Genomic DNA, 26,125 nt, shown 5'->3' on the forward strand with positions numbered 1-26,125 from the left:
TCCTGAACATTTGAGGCCGCTTAGAGCCTTTGTATGTAGATGAGACCTGAAACCTGTCAGGGCAGTATGTGTGGGGTGATGCTGATGCACACATGGATGTCTGAAAGCGATGTGGCTGCTAGGTGGTGGAGTCTGAGTCTGAAGACAGCCTGGTTCCAGAGCCTGTGCTCTTAAACACTGTCCATGCAGCAGAGAAGGAGAAACAAGTCTGACTGTGGTTGTGCCCCTCTCTCCCACCTTCAGCACCCCCTTCCCAAATGCTTCTCTCTGGGAAATAAGAAGGGATAATAATATCTCTTCAGATTATTCTAAGGATTAAGTGAGATTTAATGTGTAAGCATTAGCCCACTGCCAACCTAGCACATTAGGTACTCAATAAATGCATATTTCTTTCCTCTTCTCAGTAACTCTGGCTTGACCATAACTTTGTGTACCTTATTTCATTCCCCCATTTTATAAAGTCTGGGAAGCAGGCATTCCTGGCTCCTAGTTAGCCTCTTGGGTCGGGAACAGGAGTAGTGCAATTTTTCTTTCTTGTTTTTTTGTTTGTTTGTTTTTGCTATAGCCCAAATTGCTTCAGTGCATTACTTTGATCCAACTAAAAAATTTTGGAGGATCAAACATGGAGGTGAAATGAAATGACTTGAAGGCATCATTTTTAAACATCTATTTATGTCTTATGTCACTTTCCTGGAATTTCTTGTAATGGGACGTTCTTGGCTTAACAGCCCATAATAACATAAGCAATGGCATATTCAAACAACCACCAATGCTATAGAATTATTTCATTCTCAAATTCAGCTTTCTATAAAACATTGTTCTATGAGTAGCTTTGGGAAATATATGAGCAATTTATATTTTTATATTTGTCAAGTCACAAAGCAACAGGTGATAATCCACACTTGTATTGCCATGTAGAAATGTTTAGCAATTGACATGGTGAGAGTTTTTTCATGAAAAGAATTGGAACCAAGCTCATTTGGTATGCAGAACACAAACCCACAGTGAATCTTAATGAAATCAGTCCTAGGAAGATTTTTAGACAAGGCAAGAGATACTTGTTGGATATTGCTTCAGAGCTGGTGCTAAGAAGAAAGGATTTAGAGAGATTATGTTGTGCAAGTAGTAAAAAGAGGAGGAAGGAAACAATAGGAAGTGACTCTACATGAATAGTAGTTAAGCATATCAAGATCTGGGAAGTGAATAAAAATCCTTTTAGAATGCACAGGAAAAAAAACTAGATCTCTCTTTGGCTAGAAAGAAAAGTCATAACAACTCCATCAGCACCATTAAGCAGTGAGTTTCAAAGTGAGTATGTTGTGGCAAGCCATGCTTAGCATTATAACAGCAACTCATAAGACTGGTTAGAGCAAATCTCATGGGGCAACAAGATGAGATGCTGTGGTCAGAATACCATCTGGCCTCATAATGCACCAAGAATAGTGATTTATTAATGGAAGCAAGGACTTAGTCTAGGTGAAGAAGTGGATGGTGGCATTGTTACGGATGGGAATGATGATAAAACATGGAAACAAGGTAAAGGATGCTGCTATGAATATTCTGAAAGAAAAGAGCAAAGTAGTTGAGACAAGAGTGTCAGGACATTCTAAGCAGTCTCAGATGGGTTTTAAAAGTTTGATGCAGAAGGTATGGGTGGTAGTGATAGTAACAGATCTTAAATATATACAACCTTGGGAGCAAATATGAAAAAATGTTTTTGTCACAAGCATATAATTATAGTTAAGCTTATGGTATTTTTTCCCTAAATTACTTAGGTCTGCTTGCAGGATTTTTCCGTAGGTGGTTTGATTTTAAACCTAAAGGTTTTACTATTTATACTGGTAGTTCTCCAACCTGGCTGAACCTTGTCAGCACAGCCTCTGATTTAATTCGCATGTATGAACAAGAAGGGGAAATCTATTATATAGGAAGGAGGAAAAGAATCAAAGGTTTCAGAGAGTAAGCCCAGGAGAAACTGTGCAAGTCAGCTTGACCTGAAGGAAAAAGAGAGAAACATAACAAGGAGAGAAAATTGTCAGAACTGTGCAGCAACCCTGAGTGCCTTATGGTAATCATTATGAAATTCTCATGAGAAAAAAAACATGCCCATGAAGTAACTGTAATTAGAAGTGGTCTAATTAGTTCCACCTTGAAGGATGGCCTGGACAAGAGTAGCTAGTGGTTCAAGCCATGGATTCATTAATGAAACCCTCAAAGGAAGCATAAAACTCATTTATTAAAGATGTAATTCAAGTCTGTGCTTTGGAGAGACTTTCGAGTCACACCCGTCCTGCTGTTTCTCCTACTGATTCTCACTAATCATTGTGTGTTGTAAGTTATGAAGTGGTACATGCTTGTGTTCTCACTTGATGTGCTTAGGGCATACCCCAGAAATTAGAACTACTTGTCTGGAAGTGGCAGAAGCTCACTCTCAAGTTCTTTACATAAGGGTTCACAATGGTTTAGAAGCTGTTCCTCAGATTGTTCTGAAGGGGCATATTGGGACTGTAAAACATTTATATAGACAGTGCTGTGAGATCCATGTGTATTTCAGCATATTCCAGTTAATGCAAAGGTTAATATTGTGACTTTTAACATCATAGAAACAGGGTAATCCTCATTCAGATGATCCAACAGTCTTTTAATTCCAATAGATTAAATTTCCTAAAGTATTTCATTTAGAAGGAAAGACTTAATAGTAAAGGAATAATAGTTGTAATTTGTTATTTCTTCAAACTATTATTCTAATATGGTAAAACAGTATCATTTATTAAATTTAATTTATTCCTCTAAATATGATAATGTACTTTGCAGAGTTCAGCAAAGTCCCAAGTAGTACAAGGACATGAGCGTGTAATCTTGGACATTTTGCTAATTTAAGTTCTGGCTGCTCACTTCCAGTTATCTCACTCTTTTGAAAAAACTGGTAAAGATAACACCTCATAGGATTGTCTCTAGGAATAACTTCAAGTGTTTTAAAAGATATTTCCAAATGAATTAAGAAATTCTAAGTGACAAGTAAATTTTTCTTCTCCCTTCTTCCTTTCCTGTCAAGGCTAAAAGAGAAAATGTAAGAGGAGCCATAACGATGGTGCTGTGGTTCTCCCACCAAATGAATATTGCTTACAGAATGGCGCTTGATTACTGGTGGGAGTTCCCATCTGGAGGAATGTTTTGTGAAGATATTTTTGCAGCCATATTTGATTATAGTTCTAGGGCTTGTAATGCCTTTTGATTTCTGAAAGAAAGAAACGATCTTTTGATTAAATATTCTTAATATAACAAAATAATGATTCTGCGACAGAGACACCAAGATGAACCTAATTGAGTTTCAGTTGTCTTTTCAACTGGCTATGAGAGGGTATATTCAGTTTTTAGGAAGAAAGTGAAATTAGATATGAATGAAAAGTTAGATAAGTGTGAAAGGTCTTAGGAAAATTATAGAAGTTTATGCAATTATAATCAAAACTAAAGTAAAACAAAAAATATATATCTAGGTCGATATGTGAGAAACAAGACCCAAATGAGTGAAAGTCCTTACTGCCAGAACAAGATGTATTGAGTGGTATAGGATTCTAGAGATTTGAGCCATTTTTATCCCATATTCAGTTACAGTCTCTACTTTAGGGGATGCTAAACTAAAATTAAGATGACAAAGACTTTGGATTAACTCTTAAAGAGCAAATAGTCTCTGTTTATCTTAGACCTGTATAGCTCCTGTTCATAGTGGCAAACTTTTGGCTTCCTGTTCTGTTGATGGGACTATTCAGTTATGGATATTCTAGGGTTTTGAGAGCATTAGAACCATGTACAGCCATGACCATGATGTTTCATCATTAGCCATTGAGCACAATGGATACAATATAGTGTCTACCTCATGGGATTAAAACCATTAAAATGTAGGCAATGTAGACTGGCTCTTTTTGTGGCCAAATTAATATGGTGTCCGGACTTCCATCTGTGCTAGTGAACAGACAGTGTGGAAGGGTTGATAGGAACAACAAATCCAGTGCTATGCTCAGAGAATATGAAAATGTGATAAAATGCATTTCTTGGGGCTACATATGGCCCACATTTTTATATCTCTTGAGCAAAAGGAGGTGAGAGTAGAAAAAGTGGCAAATCTGTATCTCTCTTGCTGTCAGAGATGAGACTGTGAAAATAAGGGATGTAAGCACCAGTTTGTGGGTAAACTTAAATTTCCACAAGATGAAACCACATGGGCTTACTGCAAGTATAGTGTTCCCCTGTGAAATCAAGGTTACCCACTTTGAATGATCCTTAAGTGTATATTCCCTCTTCAGAAATACATTTGAAAAAAAGACGGGGGAAGATTTGCAAGTATCTGTATATCTTTGTCATTTCTAACCCTGTTTGAATACTAGTCACATGTGACAATTTTTATGTGTTTCTCAGTCAGTCGGGAAAGTGAATAGCTTAACTTCTTTTTAAACTATTTTAAAAGACTCAAATAATTTAAAACAGACAATTTTGACATTATAGTACAGGATATTTGATTCCACGAAAACCAAGATTTGATAATTTGAGGTTCTCAGGAAGAAAATTCTCATGATTTCTAGTCTTCCTGGTGTGATTACAGAATAAAATAATGAGCATTTTTCTGTTATAAAAAATTGAATATGGGCATACACTGTCAGTTTTGTTTATAAAATACCTCAGTGCTGTGCAATTGAACTATGTGTTACATTAGGGAATTGGCCACAGCCTGCTCTCATTCATCAGGCATCTTCCTTTTGCCTGATCCCTGCCAGGGCTCTCTGAAGAACAGGCTGAGCTGATTGCTTCTGTGACACTCCCCGCTTCAATTTTCTTTTTCTGTTCTGTAGGGTGACATTCATTTCATTTTTTTTCCACAGGAAAATAATCAAGCTATATTTATGCACTCTTATTTCTGTTACAGTTTATAACTAAGGGCTTGAAGCAAACAAGAAATTATTTGGCAGAAAATATGAGGCAACCTTTCATAATTACCACAGCATAGAAGATCTACATGCTGGTGACTGACAGCTATGTGCATAAAGTGCTTAGGTGCATAGCTCAAATTTCCAGGAAGTCAAATATATTTCTTCTAATATATATATATGTATATGTGTATATATATATATATATATATGTATATATGTACATATATATATATATATATATTTTTTTTTTTTTTTGAGACAGTTTCACTCTTGTCACCCAGCTGGAGTGCAATGGCACGATCTCAGCTTACCACAACCTCCGCCTCCCGGGTTCAAGTGATTCTCCTGCCTCAGCCTCCTGAGTAGCTGGGATTACAGGTGCCTGCCACCACACCCAGCTAATTTTTGTATTATTAGTAGAGACAGGGTCTTACCATGTTGGCCAGGGTGGTCTTGAACTCCTGACCTCGGGTGATCCACCCGCCTTGGCCTCCCAAAGTGCTGGGATTACAGACATGAGCCACCGTGCCCGGCTCCTAAAATTTTTTTATTACTGTATTATATAATTTTAATACAAACTACAGTTGAGATTTTAACTTATATTTCAATGATTCAAACAGTGCTACATGTTTCCCCTCCCCCTTCATTTAGATCAGATCCTAACTTCTTCACTACAATCCGAATCAATCAATGCCTACACAGCATTATTAGCTAACTAGGATAGCCTCTGTCCACAGAGAGACTTTCAGTTAGTGAAATAATAAATAAACATGTAATTATTGATTTTTCACCAACTATCCAGCAAAGGAATGATGCAGCTGGGAATCCAAAAGAAATGGAAAGAATTTATGATTAATCTTGTTGAGGGACAAGATTAAGATTATGAAATTGCTGCTATTCTAATGCTTTGATTTATGAAAATGTTACCTTCATATAATTCAAAGCAGTGATTGTAAATGACAAAACAGTATTTAATTAGATACCAAATTATGGGATAAAACCAGAAGTGCTATGTAGGCTTTGTGTAGGTAGAATATAAGAGATCCAAGTTTGTCAGAGAACATTACATGAATGAGTAGGTACTGGGAGAGGTAAAGAGGACTAGGGCAGGAATTCCAGGCAAGAGGAAGCTTGACGGTGGACTGAACGAGAGCAATGGATCTCAGGTAGCATGGACTGGTTGTTTATGCACTGTTGGAGTCGAGAAGCTGAGCCTGGGCGGGGGAGAATGGAACAGCAAATATCAGCTGGGCTGCTGTAGCACTAATTGTGGAGGATTGCTCAAAGAGAAAGGGAAGGATGAGAAACACATTGGAGGATGTGTTCTGTTCTCTGACGGTTCTCACTGGATGAGATTTCTACTTTCTGACTTCCACGTTTTCTATCACTTACGTACATCTTTGCATTCAGTGCTATTTATATTCCAGATACGTATTAGACATTGTGATAGAGGTTGTGTGTGCCAGACATGGTTCCTGGTTTAGTGTTGTTAATTAACAAAACTTTAAGTACCTGTGTTTTGCTTTTCTAAATTGATTGTAAGTTTTACCACATCAGGGACCATGCATTTTTATATTCATTCTTTAAAAAACTGTTGAGTATTTATATGTGACAGACACTATTGATATAAAATGCTGGGCGCGGAGTGGCTCACGCCTGTAATCCCAGCACTTTGGGCGGCTGAGGTGGGTGGATCACCTGAGGTCAGGAGTTCATGACCAGCCTGACCAACATGATGAAACCGCGTCTCTATTAAAAATACAAAAAAACCTAGCTGGGCGTGGTGGTGGGTGCCTGTAATCCCAGCTACTCAGAAGGCTGAGGCAGGAGAATCCCTTGAACCTGGCAGATGGAGGTTGCAGTAAGCCAAGATCCTGCCACTGAACTCCAGCCTGGGTGACAGAGCGAGACTCCGTCTCAAAAAACAAACAAAAATTTCTGGAAGAGTTAAAGACTCAAAGAAGAATGATCTTTTGAGTTGAGACTTAAAGGGCAGTGTTTTGGAGGCATGCCTGTGAAGCATGGGTGGCTCAGGAAGGTGGAACAGCCTGCACAGAAGTGGGGGACACAGTCACATGACACAGGATGTACACATGTGCTAATATTGCCAAGTACGGGGCGGAATGAAACAAAAGGAGATTGTGCAAATGGGTAAGGGCTTGATAAGTGTCTTTGTATATTATGCAGAGGAGCTTAGGTGGTATGCTATGATGAAACATGTTGATTAGCTAAGAAATGTTTGGACTTGTATGTTAGAACCATCCCATGTAACAAAGAGGAGAATAGAGGGGAAGAAGGACATGACTGAGCAGAGAGACTAGAAACGAGGCTATTGCTATTGCAATAGTGTGTGACAGAGAAGCCAGGAGCAATGAGAATAGAAAGAAGGAGAAAAAAACAAAAAGTAACTGGAAAGTAAAATGGACAGACCTCGTGTTTCATAGAACATGGGGGATGAAATGGAGAGAGACCAGGACCTCGTCTGTCTTGTTAATAACTGCTTCCCCAGCACCTAAAAGAAGGCCTTATCTAGGTGCCCAACCAATATTTGTCCAAATGAATGAAAGGGAAAAATTGAGATGATTCCTGGGTTTCTGGCTGAAGCAGAATGTTTATAACAGTTACCAACAGAAGGGATACAGGAGGGGAAGTCATGTATTCATCTGTGGACTACTGTGGGATATATAGGGTGGGTTCTAGAAGAGCCAGTCTCTAAGATGTACATTACAAGAGAGTGGAGGGCAGGAAAGGAAGAGAAGCTAATGAAGAAAACACCAAATATGACTGCAGAAGCATAGGAAGAGGCTTAGGTTAGGTAAAAATCATAAGTCAAAGGGACATTTTCATGATGAAGTATTTGACAGGATATTTCCAGAGAGTTCAATGGTGGTGGCAGTATTTGGTGGCAGTATTTGCAAAATGAGTGTTCAGCTTTGAAAGACTCAGAGAAGACTATCATCAGTGTTGTCCCCTTGCATTTTTATGGACATATCAGAAATTAGAGGTTGGCTTACTCAAGTTATTTTATAAACTCTGGGACTTTGTGCATCTCTTCACCTGAGGAAGATAAAGGCAGCATATGGTATGGTGATTTTTATAGTAACAACCAATATGTAGGTTAGAGATCAATATTACTAAGCAATAACATCTAAATGTATATGTACTACTATAATAACATTGACTTGGGTCATTTCTTCTATAGAATAGATAATTGTAAATTGTATGGTTAATAATAATGATATGTTTTAAAAGACTCACTTCTTTAATTCATAGCTTTATGCTATATAAATTGATGAATAATCCCTATATATGATATTATGGCCAATAATTACATACCTTAGTCCATACTTGAATGTGGTCTAATTTAGCTGGCTCTTGGAGGTTTTCAGTAGTTGCCTTCAAATGTTACTTGCATAAGGAGGGGAAGAGGAGGGAGAGCATTAGGACAAATACCTAATGCATGCGGGGCTTAAAACCTAGATGACAGATTGATAGATGCAGCAAACTACCATGGCACATGTATACCTATGTAACAAACCTGCACGTTCTGCACATGCATCCCAGAACTTAAAGTAAAATTAAAAAAAAAAACAAATATTAGTTGCATAAAAAGCACCTAAGATTCTTGATAAAATTTTATTTTATTTTATTCTAATTTTTGATTCAAGAAGGCCTGGGAACTAGAGTTTTAACAAGCGCATTCATGTTATTTTAATATATGTGTGAAGAGCTCTTATTTGGAGAAACTCTATCTTAAATCATTACACAATATGTATATATTCAATATACATGATTCAATATATTGTATATTGAAACATCATGTTATACCCCATAAATATGTACAATTATTGTGTCCATTTAAAGAAAAAGCTCTTTAGTATGATTTGTATTTTTCAGCTGGTCTTCTTGCTCCCTCATGTGGTGCAATGTGCAACTGTATGTTTTAGAGCTCTCATTTTCAGTTTTTAGAAAATGAACTTCACAGTTTATCAATCTGTTATCTAACCTTTATTTAACCATGCAATAAACCTATAAATGCAAATGTAGAATTAGCATTAATTCCTTTGCATACAAAGCAAAATACTAGAGAGGACTAGAAAACATCACATGTAAGATTTCACAATTTAGAAATGAGGTGGCTAAAACATTGCTTTATATTTTTTATGTGTGTGTTAAAGATTTTGAAGGAGAATTTTGTAGATGAGTACTAAAGGGTTTTGGTGGCAGTATTTCAGTATTATGGTCCAGGTGTTTGTCTTTTGCTTGGGTTCTCCCTATTTGACTCTATCAGGATTTAGAATATCTGTTTTGAAACAAGACAGACCTAGGGTCTGCAATATTCATTTGAAGTTTTCATTTGCCAGGCTTTTTTTTTTTTTTTCAAATGAGAAGGGTTTAATTGATAAATATATGATAAGTGGTGTGCAGAGTAAAGGGTTAGGAGTAGGAATTCTTTATTTCCCTTCCTGCGCTAGAGTGGGCACCTTCATATGTATGTATTAAAACCATTGGAGAGAGGCTTTGTGGGTGATACAGTGATAACTCACCATTTCTATAAGTGAGAAGAGAAATTTAGAACTTTGCAGCCAGCCAAAGCCTGTAACAAAGGCTCCACATTCTAATGCAGAAGAGGCTGTCCATGCTCAGACAAAGGGGAATTGATGGAAGAGTTGCGAGGAGGGGAACCGCTGGGGAAATACTAATAGAGGACATAGCATTTGAACTGAGAATCCCTAAGAATGACCACTCTTTAGGAATCCTTGTGAAGCTCTGTTGTGGACTTATATCTCATGCAATTATTTGTTCTTATTGTGGTTATTTTATTCATTCATTAAATACTGATTATGGTCAGACACTGGGCTAAGCATGGGTGTACAAAGTTGAACAGGGCTGACTTGATCTCTTTTTATGTAAAGCTCCCATTCTGTTAGTGAAAACAGACAAGAAACAACTATATTAAAAATAAATAAAAGGATACCAAATTAAAGTAATGGCAATGAAGGAAGTAAATAAGAAGCTGAGGTAGAGAATAACTTGGATGGGGTGGGACAAGACTTACTTTGGTGAAGGTGGCTACAGAAGGCCCTTTTGAGAAAAGATACACTACCGTGTTTATTGAGTACAGTGATTTTTTTTCTTTTTCTTTTTCTTGAGACAGAGTTTTGCTCTTGTTGCCCAGGCTGGAGTGCAACGCTGTGATCTCGGCTCACTGCAACCTCCGCCTCCTGGATTCAAGCGATTCTCCTGCCTCAGCCTCCCAAGTAGCTAGGATTACAGGTGTGCACCACCATGCCTGGGTAATTTTGTATTTTTAGTAGAGACGGGGTTTCTCCATGTTGGTCAGGCTGCTCTCAAACTCCTGACCTCAGGTGATCCACCCACCTTGGCCTCCCAAAGTGCTGGGATTACAGGCGTGAGCCACCGCGCCTGGCAGAGTCCAACAATATTTTAAGAACTTCCCATGTATTAAGTTCGTTATTCCTCACAACGCTGTAAGGAAATACACTGTTACTATACTCATTTGATAGGTTAGAAAATAGAGGCACAAAGACATTAAGTAACTTGACACATAATTTGCACATGGTGGAGACTGATTCATGTCTACATCACCAGTCTCTAGAGCCTGCTCCCTTGACCACTATGATAGCTATTTCCTGTCAAGGCTGAGGAAAAAGCATGCACCAAACTTCCGAGACAGGAAAGCACTTGGTGGTTAAGGCACTGGAAGAAGAGCTGTAGGAGAAGAGCACAGAGATAGTGAGAGTGGCCTGGTTGTGTTCAGAGATGCAGACTGGGATCTGATCCTGAAGGCCCTTTGAGAACATGATAAGGAGGTTTGGATTGCATTCTAAGTGCAGTAAAAAGCCACAGATGGGTTTTAAACAAGGTTCAGACATGATCTAATAAACCTTTTAAGAGGCTAACTCTTATTACAATGTGGAGAATTAATTGCAGGCAGGAAATCAGTAGGGAGACCAGTCAGGAAGAGGTCATGAGGTTTCAGCATAGGGATGGGGAAGAGATTCAAACAAATTTTGGAGGTAGAATGAATAGTACTTTATATGATAGAGTACCCCATCCTAGCAGACATGGTGGGAGTCTGAAATACCACGTTTCATTTGGGGTGTAGGCTCCTTTCAGACATATGCTAATACAGGAAAGAGTGTTTGGTATTAAGAGACAGTCACTGATTGAGTTGAAAAAAACAGAATATGTTATTTACCCTAGCACAGTAGAACCACTGACAGCTGAGAGAAAGGTCTTTTTCTGTTACAATATGTTGATCTCACAGATGAAAACACTGAACTCAGAGAAGTTAGGTGATTAATTGCTTAACTGTTGATTGCAGACTTAAAAGTAAAACATAGGTAATTTTCCTTGACTTAGCACATGCAAAACTAGTTTCTACTTAAGAGAGACAAATTTAAGTTATAAGTTGATTTCCCACCAATTCCAGGGCACTGGAGTACTTTGATACAGGCTGAGTACTTTCTTAATTTCTTGCTCCTTTAATTTAGAATGGTTTTCTTTGAGGGCAACAACCATTTCCATTTTATAACACATGGAAAAATGAGAATTTCCCTTCTCTCTTCAGACATGGAAACAGAAAGAAACAGAGGAAAGGACAAATCATAAACTTACTTCCCATGTGACTTGGTCACCTTCCCTGTCCTCATGTTTGCCTGTAGGAATTTTTTCTTTTGATTATGAAAGGTAGCTGATATGGTTAGGTTTTGTGTTCCCACGCAAACCTCATCTTGAATTGTAATCCCCATAATCCCCAGGTGTCAAGGGAGAGACCAGGTGGAGGTAATTAAATCATGGGGGTGGTTTTCCTCATGCGTTCTCGTGATAGTGAGTGAGTTCTCAGGAGATCTGATGGTTTTATAAGGAGCAATTCTCCCCTTTACTAGGCACGTCTTCCTGCTGCCTTGTGAAGAAAGTACTCTGCTTCCTCTTCCCCTTCCACCATGCTTGAAGTTTTCTGAGGCATCCCCAGCCATGCTGAACAGTGAGTCAATTAAACTTCTTCCCTTTGTAAATTACCCAGTCTCTGGCAGTTCTTTACAGCAGCATGAAAACTGACTAATACAGTAGCCCTGATGCAAAGTAGAGCTTCAGAAAGGATCAGGGAACTGCTAAATACTTTGGATTACAGGGAACATGCTCAAGGCAGAAAACAGGAGGAGGCTGCATCTAGGCAAATGTCTTTTTTTTACCACAGCCAATTAGAGTGTCCCTGAGGAATCTCTAAAGTATTCTTAAAGGAGCGAGGCAAGTCCTAGAGGGTTCAGTTAATCTTACCATGGCCTTTCTGTCCAGTAAAAAATATCAAGTTATTTTGCAGTGCTGAGTGGTTGTTTGCCAGCTGAAACTTCAGGTGGAATTCATAATGGAAGCTGATGTCTGAGATCCGTGAATAAGCCAGGAATGAGGTGTATCCAAAGGCATCTGTGCCACTGAACCTTGGCTGAGTAATATTAATAGCTGTGAAAAAACCCAAACCAAACAGTTAAAATAAACCTGTACATGTATTTGTAAAGTGAGGGTTACGTTTTGCTGATGCATCTGGCCAGATAGTCTGTTTACCATTACATTAATTATACTTTAGTGCCCTTCAGCATTGAGCAACTAAGTGACTCAACAGGAAATTTCAAAACCAGAACAAAGGAAATGCAGTGTTTTGAGATCTTCTATATAACCCTCTCACTAGCATACTCTTTCTACATAATGGATAATTTACTTAAAAAGCAAACCCCTATATTTTGAAACTTAATTTTAGAAATAGAAAAGATTACTGGCAGCCAAACAAAGTATTTACTCAGGTGCCTCGTAAACATGATTTGGCCTCCAAAACCTGGATATGACTTAGAGAGGAGCTCACACCTTTGAACAAACTGTGCTTTTCTAATCCTGCACCTTTATCTGAGCCAAAGCCCCAGGTCAGGGCTAGGAAAGTCAAGAAATAGGAAGGAAATTGGTCAGTTTTCCATCATCATTGGTGAGTGACCAGAGCTTTTCTTTAAGTAAAAATAATTGTCTAAAATAAATGTTCATTATTTCTTTGCTGAGATGCTTCTTAAGTAATAAAAACATGGAATTCAATAGGTGTGAAAGTGTAGGGAGATTTATTAAAAACAGGAAATGGTAAAATTAGATGAAGTTCAAGGGCCAGTGTGAACAAAATAGAATTTAACTGAGGGTTGCTTCTTGTATCGAACTCTTCTCTTTCATTGTACTGTTTCCTTCATAAGTCTCCACTGGTTTTTTAAATCTCCTTACTCAAAGAGGACAACAGAAAATAGAAAGGAGATTTTGACACCCCGTTCCTGTCTTTTATGGATGATGTCACCAGATTAAGGGATGTTCCTAGGATCTATTTTTATTGGTTGGGGACAGCTCGGTTGAGGAAATAAGAGCTTATGTTGTTTCCTTCTCAAGAGATGTTGGAACTCCAGGGAAGCTGTAAAATTAGAATTTTTACAAGCCTTAAGAAATACCCTCACTCTGGTATATAACACTTAAAAGAGCTTCTTATGTCTGTTTATAATTGTGTATACAGCAAATAATTTAGGAAAAATGATGCTTATTATCAAAGGCTTGTATATCTTTGTTTTATATGACTATTAAACTAAGATATTTGTGTGAATAAACTGAATACTTTGTTTTGATATTTTATTAAAATCTTATCAGTTTATTCCCTGGGATGTGTGGCATAGGTTAAATGTAATTTTCTCAAAACTCACCAGAATGTGAAGTAGGGACTTTTGAGACATATTGCTTCTTATACTTATTTTTTAATCTAATGAAAACTTTATAATTTGTGTCCCTGAGATAATAACACTCTCAGGTATATCACATCAGGTATATCACTTTCAGTAGTACTATGGGGAGGGTGATTGAGGGAAATGAAATGTGCTGGAGTTGAAACAGAATAAAAATACTGACCATCATTCAATGTTGGCATTAAAAACTATGAAAATAGAATTCAGTTAAATTTAATACTAAAATAGAAAAGGAATGACTATCTTTTGCTTTTAATATTTCTTCCTGTTAATAATTTACAACTGAGTCTACCTAAAGGTTACATTTAGGCTAGATTGACAAATACGTATCTCATATATATAGTATTTTACTGTCAGAACCTGTGCTAGATGCTGGTGACACAAAGATAAAAAAGCACTAGTCACTCAAGGAATTAGTGTGAAGTCAATAAATTTATTCAGCTGAACTGGACTGAAAGTTGAGGCCTGGTATAAGAACTTTCAGGCAGAAGAAACAGCATGTTCTAGGGTGTGAAGACCAAAACAGCATGTCATACTCAGGGAACTTATGAAGTCTGCAAATTTTAGAATGAAGAATAAAAGTGAGAGTGGAAGGAAATATGAAACAAGATAGACAGTGGTCAAATCATGAAGAACTATATATTTTCTTTATTATCCTTAAGTAGTTGGGCAATGATCAAAGTTGCTTTTTAGAAATCTTACTCTGTTGATGAAGTGTGAATCATAGATTAGACAGAGAGCTGGAGGACCAAACGTTGGTCAAGGATGAAAATAAGAACTTTGATATCAAGAAATCTAACAATGAATTAAGCTTATGCAGAAATCTAAATGTAAGGCAATTTATGAGTAACTCATTAAGGCAATGGTGTGATATTTAAACAGCTAATGGAAATACCTTATCAGTGCAATTTCATGATATAATTTTTACTATCAAAAATAAGTACTTTTGAAGTTTGAGAATAATAATGAAGACTGATGATAACCATGACCCATAGGAATGGATCTGTCAAATGCTCAGCATTTCTCAGTCTAGTGGTACCTGCAGCTGTTGAGCATTTGAATTGTGGTTAGGCCTGTGTGGGAAGGGCTCAGTATGAAACCAAGAATGTAAAATATATTATTAATAACATTCCCATATCCATTAAACATTGGGTTAAATAAAATGTATTACTAAAATAAATTTCACCTGTTTCTTTTAACTTTGAAAAATGTCGCTACTAGAAAACAAAATTACATAGGCAGCTCACATTCTATTTCTATTGAGTGGCAATGCAGAGAGATCCAAGCATGTTTTGGTAGGTAAGTTCTTCCTCTAAACCGTTAGTTGTGACTTACTTCAAGGGGCTTTTTCTTTTGGTAACTTTGAACCTATAAAAAGGTAGGGCCTCTATGGGGAGCAATAGGAATCAGGAGAAGAGGTCAAAGATAATATAATCCATCACTAAGAGGCTTCTATGTCTTCACCCACACTGTCTCTATAACTCTGAATTAGGCAGAAGAACGTGAGGGACTCAGACTAGGAGAAAGAAGACTTTCAACCTTACAAATCATTCTTTTCAATACTTTAAGCCCTTTTCCATCTTCCTCCAGGTAACATTTGGTTAATTTGGTTACTCTACTGCATAAATTCCCAGATCAGCCTTCTGGAAGGATCAGTCATCATCTAATCAGGAAATTGAACAGATTGTAATGGGACTATTTTTGGGCTATTAAATGTATATATTTTTTAATTTTTGCAATCCCTAGTTGCCTCACAGATACCATGTGTAAAGTCATGCATTTTTTTGTCAGTTCTTCTAAAGTTACATGAATGAATTGGAAACATGAGGAAAAAAGGGAGATGCTGGAATTTAAACTAAAATAAATTGTTTAGTGTGTAGAAGAAGAAAGCAAAATCACTAATGCTCTGGGATCATTTCAGGCACAGTCAAAAGGTATCCAGACATCATGTCGGGGCATTAAAAATTCTAAGAGCCTTGAGTAAAGAGGGAATATTGTGATATTTTCTTTTATATTATAGTGCTATATTATAGGCTCAATGTATAATCTTTTTAGAATGTTATGTTTATAAAACACTTCTTAGCAAAAGTTATCACAGAAAGGGTATAAAATTCTATTTTCTAATCATTTACTAAGGCAAATTTTTCTCATTCCCAATATGGCAGAGAAATAAAGCATTATTGTGTTTAATGTAACTATTTTTTCCTTTTAAAAATATTTTGCTGTGGCCGGGCACGGTGGCTCACGCCTGTAATCCCAGCACTTTGGGAGGCCGAGGCGGGTGGATCATGAGGTCAGGAGATCCAGACCATACTGGCTAACACGGTGAAACCCCGCCTCTACTTAAAAAAAAAAAAAAAAAGAAAAAAAGAAAATTAGCCGAGTGTGGTGGCACGTGCCTGTAGTCCCAGCTACTCGGGAGGCTGAGGCGGGAAAATCACTTGAATCCGCGAGACGGAGGTTGCAGTGAGCCGAGATCGCGCCACTGCACTCCAGCCTGGGAGGCAGAGCGAGATTCCATCTCAAAAAAAAAAAAAAAAAAAAAAAAAAAAAAAAAAAACCAAAACAAAGACAAAAACAATCCCCCCCCCCCCCCAAAAAAAAACCTGCGGTTAATCTTTTAATCTGAATTATTAAAGTTTATGCACAATGCACAGAAGTCGCTAAGATGAACTATTGGAATGTGGAAAGAAGACATATAAATAGTTCAGATTTCAGAACACCTTTCTTCAACTCTGCAGTGGTGCATCCTGAAGCCCACCGGTTGGTAGTAAAACATGAGCTACTCTATGGCATAGTGATGGAGGGAGGCAGCTGGGGCTGGCCAGCTCAGGCTTGATTCTGGATGTTTTTACTTTCTGTGTAAACTTGGGTAAGTTATTTCACTTTTCTGTTTTAGTTTCTTCGTTCATAAAATGAGAATGTAAGAGCACCTAACATCTGTGAAGAATGAGAAAAGCCCATGGCTGAAGAAAACACACTCGAGCTAAACATACAATTCAAGTGGGCAAACCTCTTCCACCATACCAGCAATCCTACTACATATTTCCAGTCAAGTCACTTTCCCAGCCTCTAAAATGGCTATTTAATGCTTCCTCTCTCCTCAAACATCTAATATTTATTGTCTCTTATGAATTAATAATCTTGGTTTTTATTTTGCTGAGAAAAACCCATCAACAGAGAACTACCTGATGCTTTCACTGTCAAATTCTCCCACCCGCAAATCTTTAATTTTTATCCATATGCTTTGCCTTCCCTTTGCTGACAAGGCTGACTCTGCCCGGATATTTCATCCACCCCTTCTCATTTGCTCAAGAGCATCATTTCAGAAATTCTGTCCTGCCTCCCAGGAGTTACCAAATTATTCTTCTCTACTGCAGCATTCCCTTTAACATGAAATATGCTAGAATGTCCCCATCATAAATAAAGAGCTTCCCTCCACTCCACATTCCCCTCTAGCTACTGCATGTTTCTCTGCTCAACATACTATCAAGGGGCTTCTAAAGAGTTGTCTGTATTGACTCTTTCAAAATTTATTACCATTCATGCTCGATTTTATTCCAGTCAGGCTATCTTCTCTATCTTTTCTTTGAACTTTTGTATGTTAAGATCACTAGTGACCACAGTCTTTCTAAACTAAATGTCAATTGTCTGTTTTTATCTTATTCAGTGTCTCAGAAGCAACTGACAAGGTTGATTATTTCTTTTCTCTTGAAATGCTTTCTTTACTTGGTCTCCATGACCACTGCACTGTCCTGATATTTTTTCCTACCTTAATGACTGCTGCTCCTCATTCTCCTTTTCTTCCAGTTATCTCCATCTACCATCATTCTGTATTTGATCATGAGTACCATTTACAGGTGGATGAGTCCTGAGTAAACAGAGTCTCTATCCCTGCTTTTTTCCAGAGCTCCAGATTCATATATCCAACCAACTACTAGATAATGAACATATATTTGTATGTCTGATAAGAATTTCAAACTGATCATACACAAAGCAAAACTCTTTATTCCACTATTTGTATTCTTTCCCCCAACCCAAATCCCTTCCCTTCCTTTGCAATCAAATCTGTTTCCCAGCCTTCCCTCTCTTTGCTCAGAGCAAAACTAGGCATCATCCTTAAATTGTATCTTTCTCTGCTACCTCAACTGACAAACTGACGAATATGTTAACTTCATCTTCAAAATATATCCCAAATTACACTGCTGCTTTTCACTGTGTCTGTTAAATACCATCAAAGTTCAATGCACTGTTCTTTCTAGCCCAAACTATAATATTTGCTTCTTAGCTGGTCTCCGTGTTGCTACCTTTATCACTTTACAATCTCTTTTCCGTATTGTAGCCAAAGTGGTCTTTTAAATATAAATTGAGTGTCAAAGTTTCTCCAGTATTTTCCATTGAAGTTTGAAATAAAATAAAAACTCCTGAACATAGCCTAAATCTCCTAATCTCCAGATTTATTTTATACTCATTTCTTCTTTCTCATTCTGCTGCAGCCATGCTAACTTCTTCGTGTTTCTCAAGCAAACCTAACACACTCCCAGTTCAAGGCTTCTGCTCCTGTTCTCAGTGCCTGAACCACATTTTCCCCAAAAGCTGCATGGCCTGCTCCCTCACTTTCTTCAAGACTTGCTCACGTGTTCTCTCCTCACAGGGCCTTTCCTGACCACCCTATTAAAGTATTAATCTCCTATTAAAGTATTAACTCCTTGTGCCCTGCCCTCCCCAACCCCATACTCTCTAGTCTCTTAACCTGCTTTATTTACATGGCCCAATTCCATTATATGTTATTTGTTTACTTTTTATTATTTTTTCTCCCCACTCAGATTGCAGATTCCACTAGGGCAGAGAGCTTGCCTGTCCTTCATGGTCTAATTGGGTATAAGATACATATTTATCAAATGGTTGAATACATGTAAAAGGTTAAAGTAGTGTTAAGGACATAGTAATATATATTATGATAGTATATCTCTGCCATTACTGTTTATCTAGTATCTTCACAACTCTGTTCTTAAGTGACTAACTGTTCTGTACTTATGGAGCTACTGGATGAAGTTGTGAAGTGGATTTCTACACTATCACCAATGCTAATCATTGCTTGTTTGAATTTGTTTTTTGTACTAAGTCCTTTCCTCTAAAAAATGTTACTAAGTTTTAGCAATAATATGGAATCTTAATTCTTCTAGTGTGGGTAAACATTCAGATAATATAATACTTACTGAAAATCAAGGCATAGGGACCCCTAACCTGACAAATCAGTTTATTTTTTATTTTTTTATTTTGAGGCAGGGTCTCATTCTGTCACTCAGACTGGAGTGCAGTGGTGCAATCTTGGCTCACTGCAACCTCCATCTCCTGGAATCAAACAATCCTCTCACCTCAGCCTCCCAAATAGCTGGGACTACAGGCATCCACCACCATGCCTGGCTAACTTTTGTATTTTTTTGTAGAGATGGGGTTTCACTGTGTTGCCCAGGCTGGTCTTGAACTCTTGAGCTCAAGCGATCTGCCCACCTTGGCCTCCCAAAGTGCTGGGATTACAGGCATGAGCCACCAGGCCTGGCCCAAATTGTTGTTTTTAATAATTAAGTTGTATAACTAGAACTATAATTTTATATATTTTGTCTTATAAACATTAGTTTCCATTTAATACTTGAAAATAATGTCTTCTTTAATTTGTGAGCTAAAAATACTGACTAGGTTTCTTGGGACAATTGATAGTTTTTGACAGAATATTTTGCCTTTTACCTGACAAAATATCTGTATGATACCTTTATGATCATGCTTAAAATTTTACATGTGGTGTTGAAAAAATTTTCTTAAGTGCATCAAAAATTACTTGAAACTTTTAAGTGTTTTCAAGATAGATTGTTTGGTCTAAATATATAATTTTTTTGGAGTTCATTGCTGTTTTTAAGCAGATACAAAAGACAAAAACCTGTGGGTGATTTTTTCTTGGATTCTGTTTTCTATGTAGGCTGCTGTGTATAACCTCAGCAGAGTGGACGCCAGGGAGCGCTGAGCTAGTGAAAATCCAATTCAGTTCTTCCTTCTCTATGATGTATTTTAATGAAGCAAGCAGATGGTAGATAGATTTTCCCTTGGAAACTGCTGATTTTGAAAGACTCCAGAATGCCAGTTTTCCAACCATGGTGTTCAGCAGTGTAGCGTATCTTGAAATATACATTTAACTTTGCCAGGAAAATTAATCTACCCTTAGGCAGATGGATAAATTTGCAAAAATACAAGATGATTGCTTGCCTCTCCAGTTTTCCTTCCTAGCTTTGAGTATACACGTCTTTCCTCTGTCTTTGTTCTTAACTTCTTAGTAATACAGCACCAGATTTAGCTCAATATCCTGCCGAAATGCAATTAGGTTATCAAACTATGTACGTGGTCATTGTCTTTGTTGTTTCTGTTTTTTGTTGTTGAACAAACTCCTTGAGGAATACACTTTCACACTGTTCAGCATTATCATTTAGAAATAAAAATGGCAACCTACAAATGTGATTATTTTTTAAAGGGAATAGAAATAAATATGTCCTGAGATATCGCCAACAGTTATAGGTGATGGTAGCCTGCACAGAAAACATACACTTACCTTTTCCTTCTGAACCAAGACAGAGATACCCGATACATGAATAAAATCAAGCTCTCTATTCAAATGGATATATAATATCGAATTCACCCACAGGTATAAACATGAAATAAATATGATTGGTTGGTTGCCAATTCCTGCTCATAATAAATTATTCACGTATTCTATATAGATATTTAATTACTACCATACTAACTTCTTTATCCAATCATCAAGAAAAAGCTAAGAACAAACAGAATTTTACATTAAGATAGAAAAACTGTTGAAAATGCAGAGCATTATAATTTCCACCAGCAAAAGAAATAATACATGCTAGAATCTGAAGCATTCTTTTTAGATGCATAATTCTTAGAAATTAGTGCCATCTTCTGGCTTTTCAAAGTAACTAGGTACTGGTAGGATGTTTTATAGTATCACAAAATGTCAGAAAAGGGGAAAAAAATCCCTGAAACATATAGGTTCAAATCATAATCATAGTATCTGCATTACATTACAGTTCATGGCATAAGCTTTGAGAATGGTAAAATTTTCACATCCTCTATAATTCATATTACATAAGCTGTGCAGGTTTATACTGGATTACATTCCCTTGGTTAGTAGTTTATTGTGATAAAATAAGATTCCTAGCTATTACACACACAGGATATTCTGGAACTGATGTGTTTTGAATAATTTTCTCATTTCTAACTCATGAATTTCTTCATGCCCCTGAATATTTAGTTCAGAAATTAAGAAACATTGAGGTTGGAGTGGGTTATCGCTCAAGTTCAGTGGATACATTCTTTTAGTTTGTTACTATATCATTTTTCAAGATATGGCTGTTTAGATGCACTATTGTATATTCTAAAATATTAAAAATAGCAATTATAGTATCTATTATGTCCCAGCTGCTAGATGCCCTATCTAAATTGCTTTATTTCTCACAGAACACCAGTGAGATGTTCTTCTACCTCTATTCCTATCTTATAGATGAAGAAATTGAGGCTCAGAGATGTTAAGTCACAGAGCTAAGAAATGACAGGGTCAAGATCTGAACCCCTGTTCATCTGACTCCAAAGCCTGTGCTCTATGTTACCTACCTCACTATGATGGTTGGGATACTCATGACATTGGCCAGTTAAAGGCCACTGGCAGGTATTTTATGTAATTATTAAAATATTACATTATTAAAGTTGGCACTCCTCACAAATTGACTATCTACCACTTTACTTTCCTCCCAAGTCCTGGCCATGGATGAATAAAATTCTGTAGAACTCATTCCTCCTTCTATATTTAATAGAAATGTAAACACATATTAACTACTTTGCAGTGTCAAGAATTTAATGGATATTCAGGATATACCAATATACCAATGAATTTATCAGCAAATAAGTTTTAATAGAAGCTCAATTGTTTTCTAATATGCATAGATAATAAATAAAAAACTGGTTAAAAAGATCAATATGTCCTTAAAGGTTTCTAAGTGCTTGAACATTTGGAGACACATGCACACACATGCATACACAAATATACAGGTCATTGACAATAATTTTTATTTTTGTTTTTGGTATTGTATAAAAGATTAGAAAAAGCAAAAATCTAATAAGGATGATTTATCAAAAAGCAGTATGTACTCTAATCATGAGAGAAAAAAGAAAAAAATCTTAACCAGGGATACTATAGGGAAAACTATAATTTTAAGACAACTGTGGTTTAGCTGTTGAAGTACTAGAAGAAGGCAGTGGCATCTTGCAAAATGCTAACTCATTTCTGGGGACCACAACACCACATGATGTTTCAAAAGCATATAAAAAGATTTCATATTAATATGGTATAAGAGATTATTCTAAGTAATACTAACAAAATAAAAATATCATACATGATTCACAAGGTATAACATATATTGAGTATTGTTTTTAATTGGAAAGGATCTTGTTATATCTAATAGCCCCAAGATTTTGTGTACTAATAGTGAGCAGGTGCCTATCTCAAACTATAATGGAGTATTATAGAACTACAAAAGATGACTGGAATAATTAAGAACAACGATCAGAAAACATAATGAAATAAAGTATTTTATTTGCTATAGCATGAAATACTTGGAATAAAACTGTACCAATTAGGTTTCTTGGTTACTGGCAATATAAACTAACCCTGATCATCTTAAGCAGGAAAGGAGACAGATTACCTCATGGTCAGTGGGAGGGCTGGAGAACTAGCAGGGAAAGCAGGAAAAACAAAGGAACATAGGTAGCTCAAATACTGCCAAGTTCACATTGTGTGAACAGCTATTTCAGGATGCAGCCACTGGTATTTCTATGACTGGGGACAGCTGTGCAACTACCTCAGCTACAAATAATTTCTAAATATTACTCTCTCTCTTTGGACCACTTCTTCAGGGTGCAAATCTTGAGGAGAGTATCCCATTGGCTTATCCTAAGGCATGTATATGTACACAAATAAGAAGGAAGTTCACGTGCTACGTGGCCAAAATCCAAAACTGAAACAAACGTAATACCCAATAAATGTTTCCCACAGACCTTTGGTTGCTGAGTGCCAACGTGCATCCTTCTTACACTTGCATTTTCAAATAACTTCCTTTTAACATAATGCAACAATCCCACATATAATCAAAAAAAGTGTCACCCTTCTTTCCCAATTGGAGACTTCTTAAAGTCTTTTCTTTTATTGCATTTTGTTCCAAGTACAGAAGGAATCTCTGCATAATGGCCATTTGTTCTCATGTTTATGTTGTGATACTATCCTGATATAGACTAAATTTCAGTTACTAAACTCAAATACTTTACAGAAACCAGAGAGCATATGACAGCTGTAATGTGATATGGAAGTATCTGTGATTTTTCCTGGTGACAGAATCAAAGGTAATGCTACTATTGTGCTTTTTTGCTTATCAGCATCCACAAGAGATAGTGAAAAGGAAAGACTTGATATAGGGAGCTAATTATGAAGGGAGAGCAAACAGGGGATGGTGAGGCCACCTAGAGGATAGCAACAACTGAACAGCTGAAAGCAGCTGCTACCTCTATGGCTGAAAGAACAAAGGGAAGACACAGTGCTACAAAAGCCCAAGAGCTGCAACTTCCTGACAGGAGCTGGGTCCGGTAATGGGGGCTGCTCATCAGGACATGGGACCACGGGTAGCTTGGAGACCTGTTAAGTGGCAGCTGGAACCAATAGCAGATGCAGCTACTAGTGGAGGGGAGAGGGGAGAAATTCTCTAGCTTCTCTTCCCCCCAGTCTCCTGTCTCCTGACAGGACCTTGCCTTGGCAGGAGAAAATGTAGTTTGTATAGGGTGAGAAATGCATCTCAGAGCTAACCTGCAAATGACTGGCATTCACCAGGAAGCCCTGGGGCTAAACTCCAGATTCCTGGAACTGGTCATAAGGCCACTTCTCATATTATAACTTTCTTCTTTGGATGCTCTATCCTTTCACGTAGGGGAAGCAAATTTAAATTCTTTCTTCTGTGTCCTCCTTGCTTGCCGCCTGCCCTGCAGTTGGTTGGATTCTTTATCTGGTGTGGTGATGCAAGTCATCATTCCTGAGAGGCCAGGCCATGGTGGGCCTGCGGTCAGGAGCTTCACGAGGCCTCCATTAACTCTTGCCATTGGATGTGTGAAGCACTACCCCAAGGCAGGCTTCTCACTGTGTGTGTGCATGTGTGCCTGTTAATGTATGCATGTCATGGACCTCTATAGCAGTCTAGGGAAGCTAGTGGGAACCCTCCTCAGAATGATGTTTTTAAATTCATACAGTAAAATACCTAAGATTATAAAACAAATCTACCTTTTTGAAATACAGTTAATAAATTATAACAAATGTTTTGTCATGAAGGAAACAGTATAGTCCTTTCATAATGTATTTAAATAGCAAAATCTAGCAGCAGGTATAATAACTACAGCAATTTCACATTGAGGGGGCACAAGCATATTTTAATACAGTATATAACAACTATCATTTGATAAAAAGGGACCTGATTTCTCTTGGTGACAAAGTTGCAGGTGCTGATAATACAACTGTGATTTTATGCTGATTTTCATAGTTAAGAATACATTAAGTTTCTGTTGGAGTTCACAGAAAGATGTAATTTTTTTTTTCCTCATCCATATTCACAGCTTCTTTGACTGAGGGTTACCTGGGTTTTACCAGAACACTTTTTCACCTGCTGGCTAATTCTCTCACCTTCAGTGTTTTTTCAATTCCACCCTTCTCCTTCTCCCTGAGGCCTATCTTGTCCTATCCTGTACACTCTATTTACTTCCAACCTTCCTCTGTGTGGTAAGGTTTTTAAAGAAATGCTGTCTTAAACCCAGTCTGGGGCCCTGGTTGGAGGCTAGTCATTTCCCTGGACTCTCACATTCCAGGCCACCACACTCCTGTCCTAATTGCCCTGGGCCAGGCACCAGACAACTAGGGACACACCTTGGAGCCCTCAGAATTATTCCAATTAGCCAATCTACAGAGAGCCCTCAAAACCTAACTAACCCCACCTGACTTGCCACACAAAAGCCCTTTCCAAGGGAAACCTCCGTGTGGCCCTGTGGCAGTCTTCTCCCATTTGAAGCTGTAAGTAACAAAAAGTTCTGCCATTCATCTATCCAAGTGAGTTGTCTCCTTCCGTCCAAAAATATCTTGAAATCTTATAAAAATACCCTGATCCCCTCCCAGGGATTTCTTCTCTTTTTCTTCTCAGCATTTTTGTTTTTGTTTTTCCACAGCGCTTATAATCTACCTTCTCACAAATCACTAGACTGTCTCCCCACCTCACTGAAATGTAAGGTCCGTGAAGGCAGGATTTTGTCATTTTTGTTTTCTGCTGCGTCCTAAGCACTTGGACAGTGCCTGCCCATAGGAGGCTCTCTTTATTGAATGAATAAATGAATGCATGACTCTCCTTTCTGTGCCTATTGTGATCAGTCACTCGGAGCAACACCTTCAAGCCCCTTCATACCTGTTTGTGTGGTTTCATGGAAGCCTGAAAGGGAGGTGGATGATGTAAATTCTGATTCAATAGGACTATGGCTATGCCTCTTGAGAGCTTTACCCTTTTGGGTGCCAAAAGCCTCTGAATGAGTGGAGCTCAGAGTCACAGAGAGAGGAAAAATTGTGAGTGGGTCTTTAGGGATGATCACGAGACAGCTCTTCTGCTCCCCCTTGGTTTCTGAATCTGTGTAGTATGGTTGTGAAGATATAGCACCACGTGTCAGTTAAAGTTTCACAGCATACATGACATCTTTCAGAATGGTGCTGTTACCCTGAAGGTTGGCCCAGTTGATGCTGCCGCAGAGTCTTTAATATGCGATATTTCTATTTTATAAGGCCAACAACTTTTGGGTGATAAATTTCATAAGTTCAGTATCTCTCCTTGCCTTATTTCTTTCACTGTGAAGCCTGTTGCTTAGAAGTAATATTGTGCAGGATACCATAATGACACACTGTATTGATGAACTCCCTCAAAAGAAATGTTGGAAGAACCATGACTAGTAGGGAAAGAAAATCCAAATCCAGAACAAGTAATCAGGAGAATAAGGACAAATTCCTGCCAATCCCATGATGTAATCAACCTACCACTAGGCTGACTAGTCCCCCTTTCATCCCTGGGATTATATCAGGGGTCTGGGTTGTTTGTAGCCATGGGGAAACGAGGATTCAACAGTGACACTTCTGAAGTACTACTTCTTAAGGGAAAGTCCACATTGAGGCCTTGCATGGCCTCTAATTCTTGCATCACAGCCATTTCCACATACTGTCAGATTGCATTCTAAAATTACAATTCATGTTTCCGTAAAAAAGTGCATATAATCTTCTTGAATTCC

General features: G+C 37.7%; 1 protein-coding gene across 1 annotated transcript in view; it reads right to left on the reverse strand.

The window, feature by feature from the left end:
• Window positions 1–26,125, reverse strand: part of LOC100609532 (protein eyes shut homolog) — a 2,075,858-nt gene that overhangs the window by 61,965 nt on the left and 1,987,768 nt on the right. Inside the window, exon 39 of the mRNA XM_063813139.1 lies at window positions 12,231–12,413. Within this exon, the coding sequence (XP_063669209.1) occupies window positions 12,231–12,413 (183 nt within the window). The remainder of the gene's footprint in view (window positions 1–12,230; window positions 12,414–26,125) is intronic.

This window comes from Pan troglodytes, chromosome 5, assembly GCF_028858775.2.
Source record: "Pan troglodytes isolate AG18354 chromosome 5, NHGRI_mPanTro3-v2.0_pri, whole genome shotgun sequence".
In the NCBI taxonomy this organism is placed as follows: domain Eukaryota; kingdom Metazoa; phylum Chordata; class Mammalia; order Primates; family Hominidae; genus Pan; species Pan troglodytes.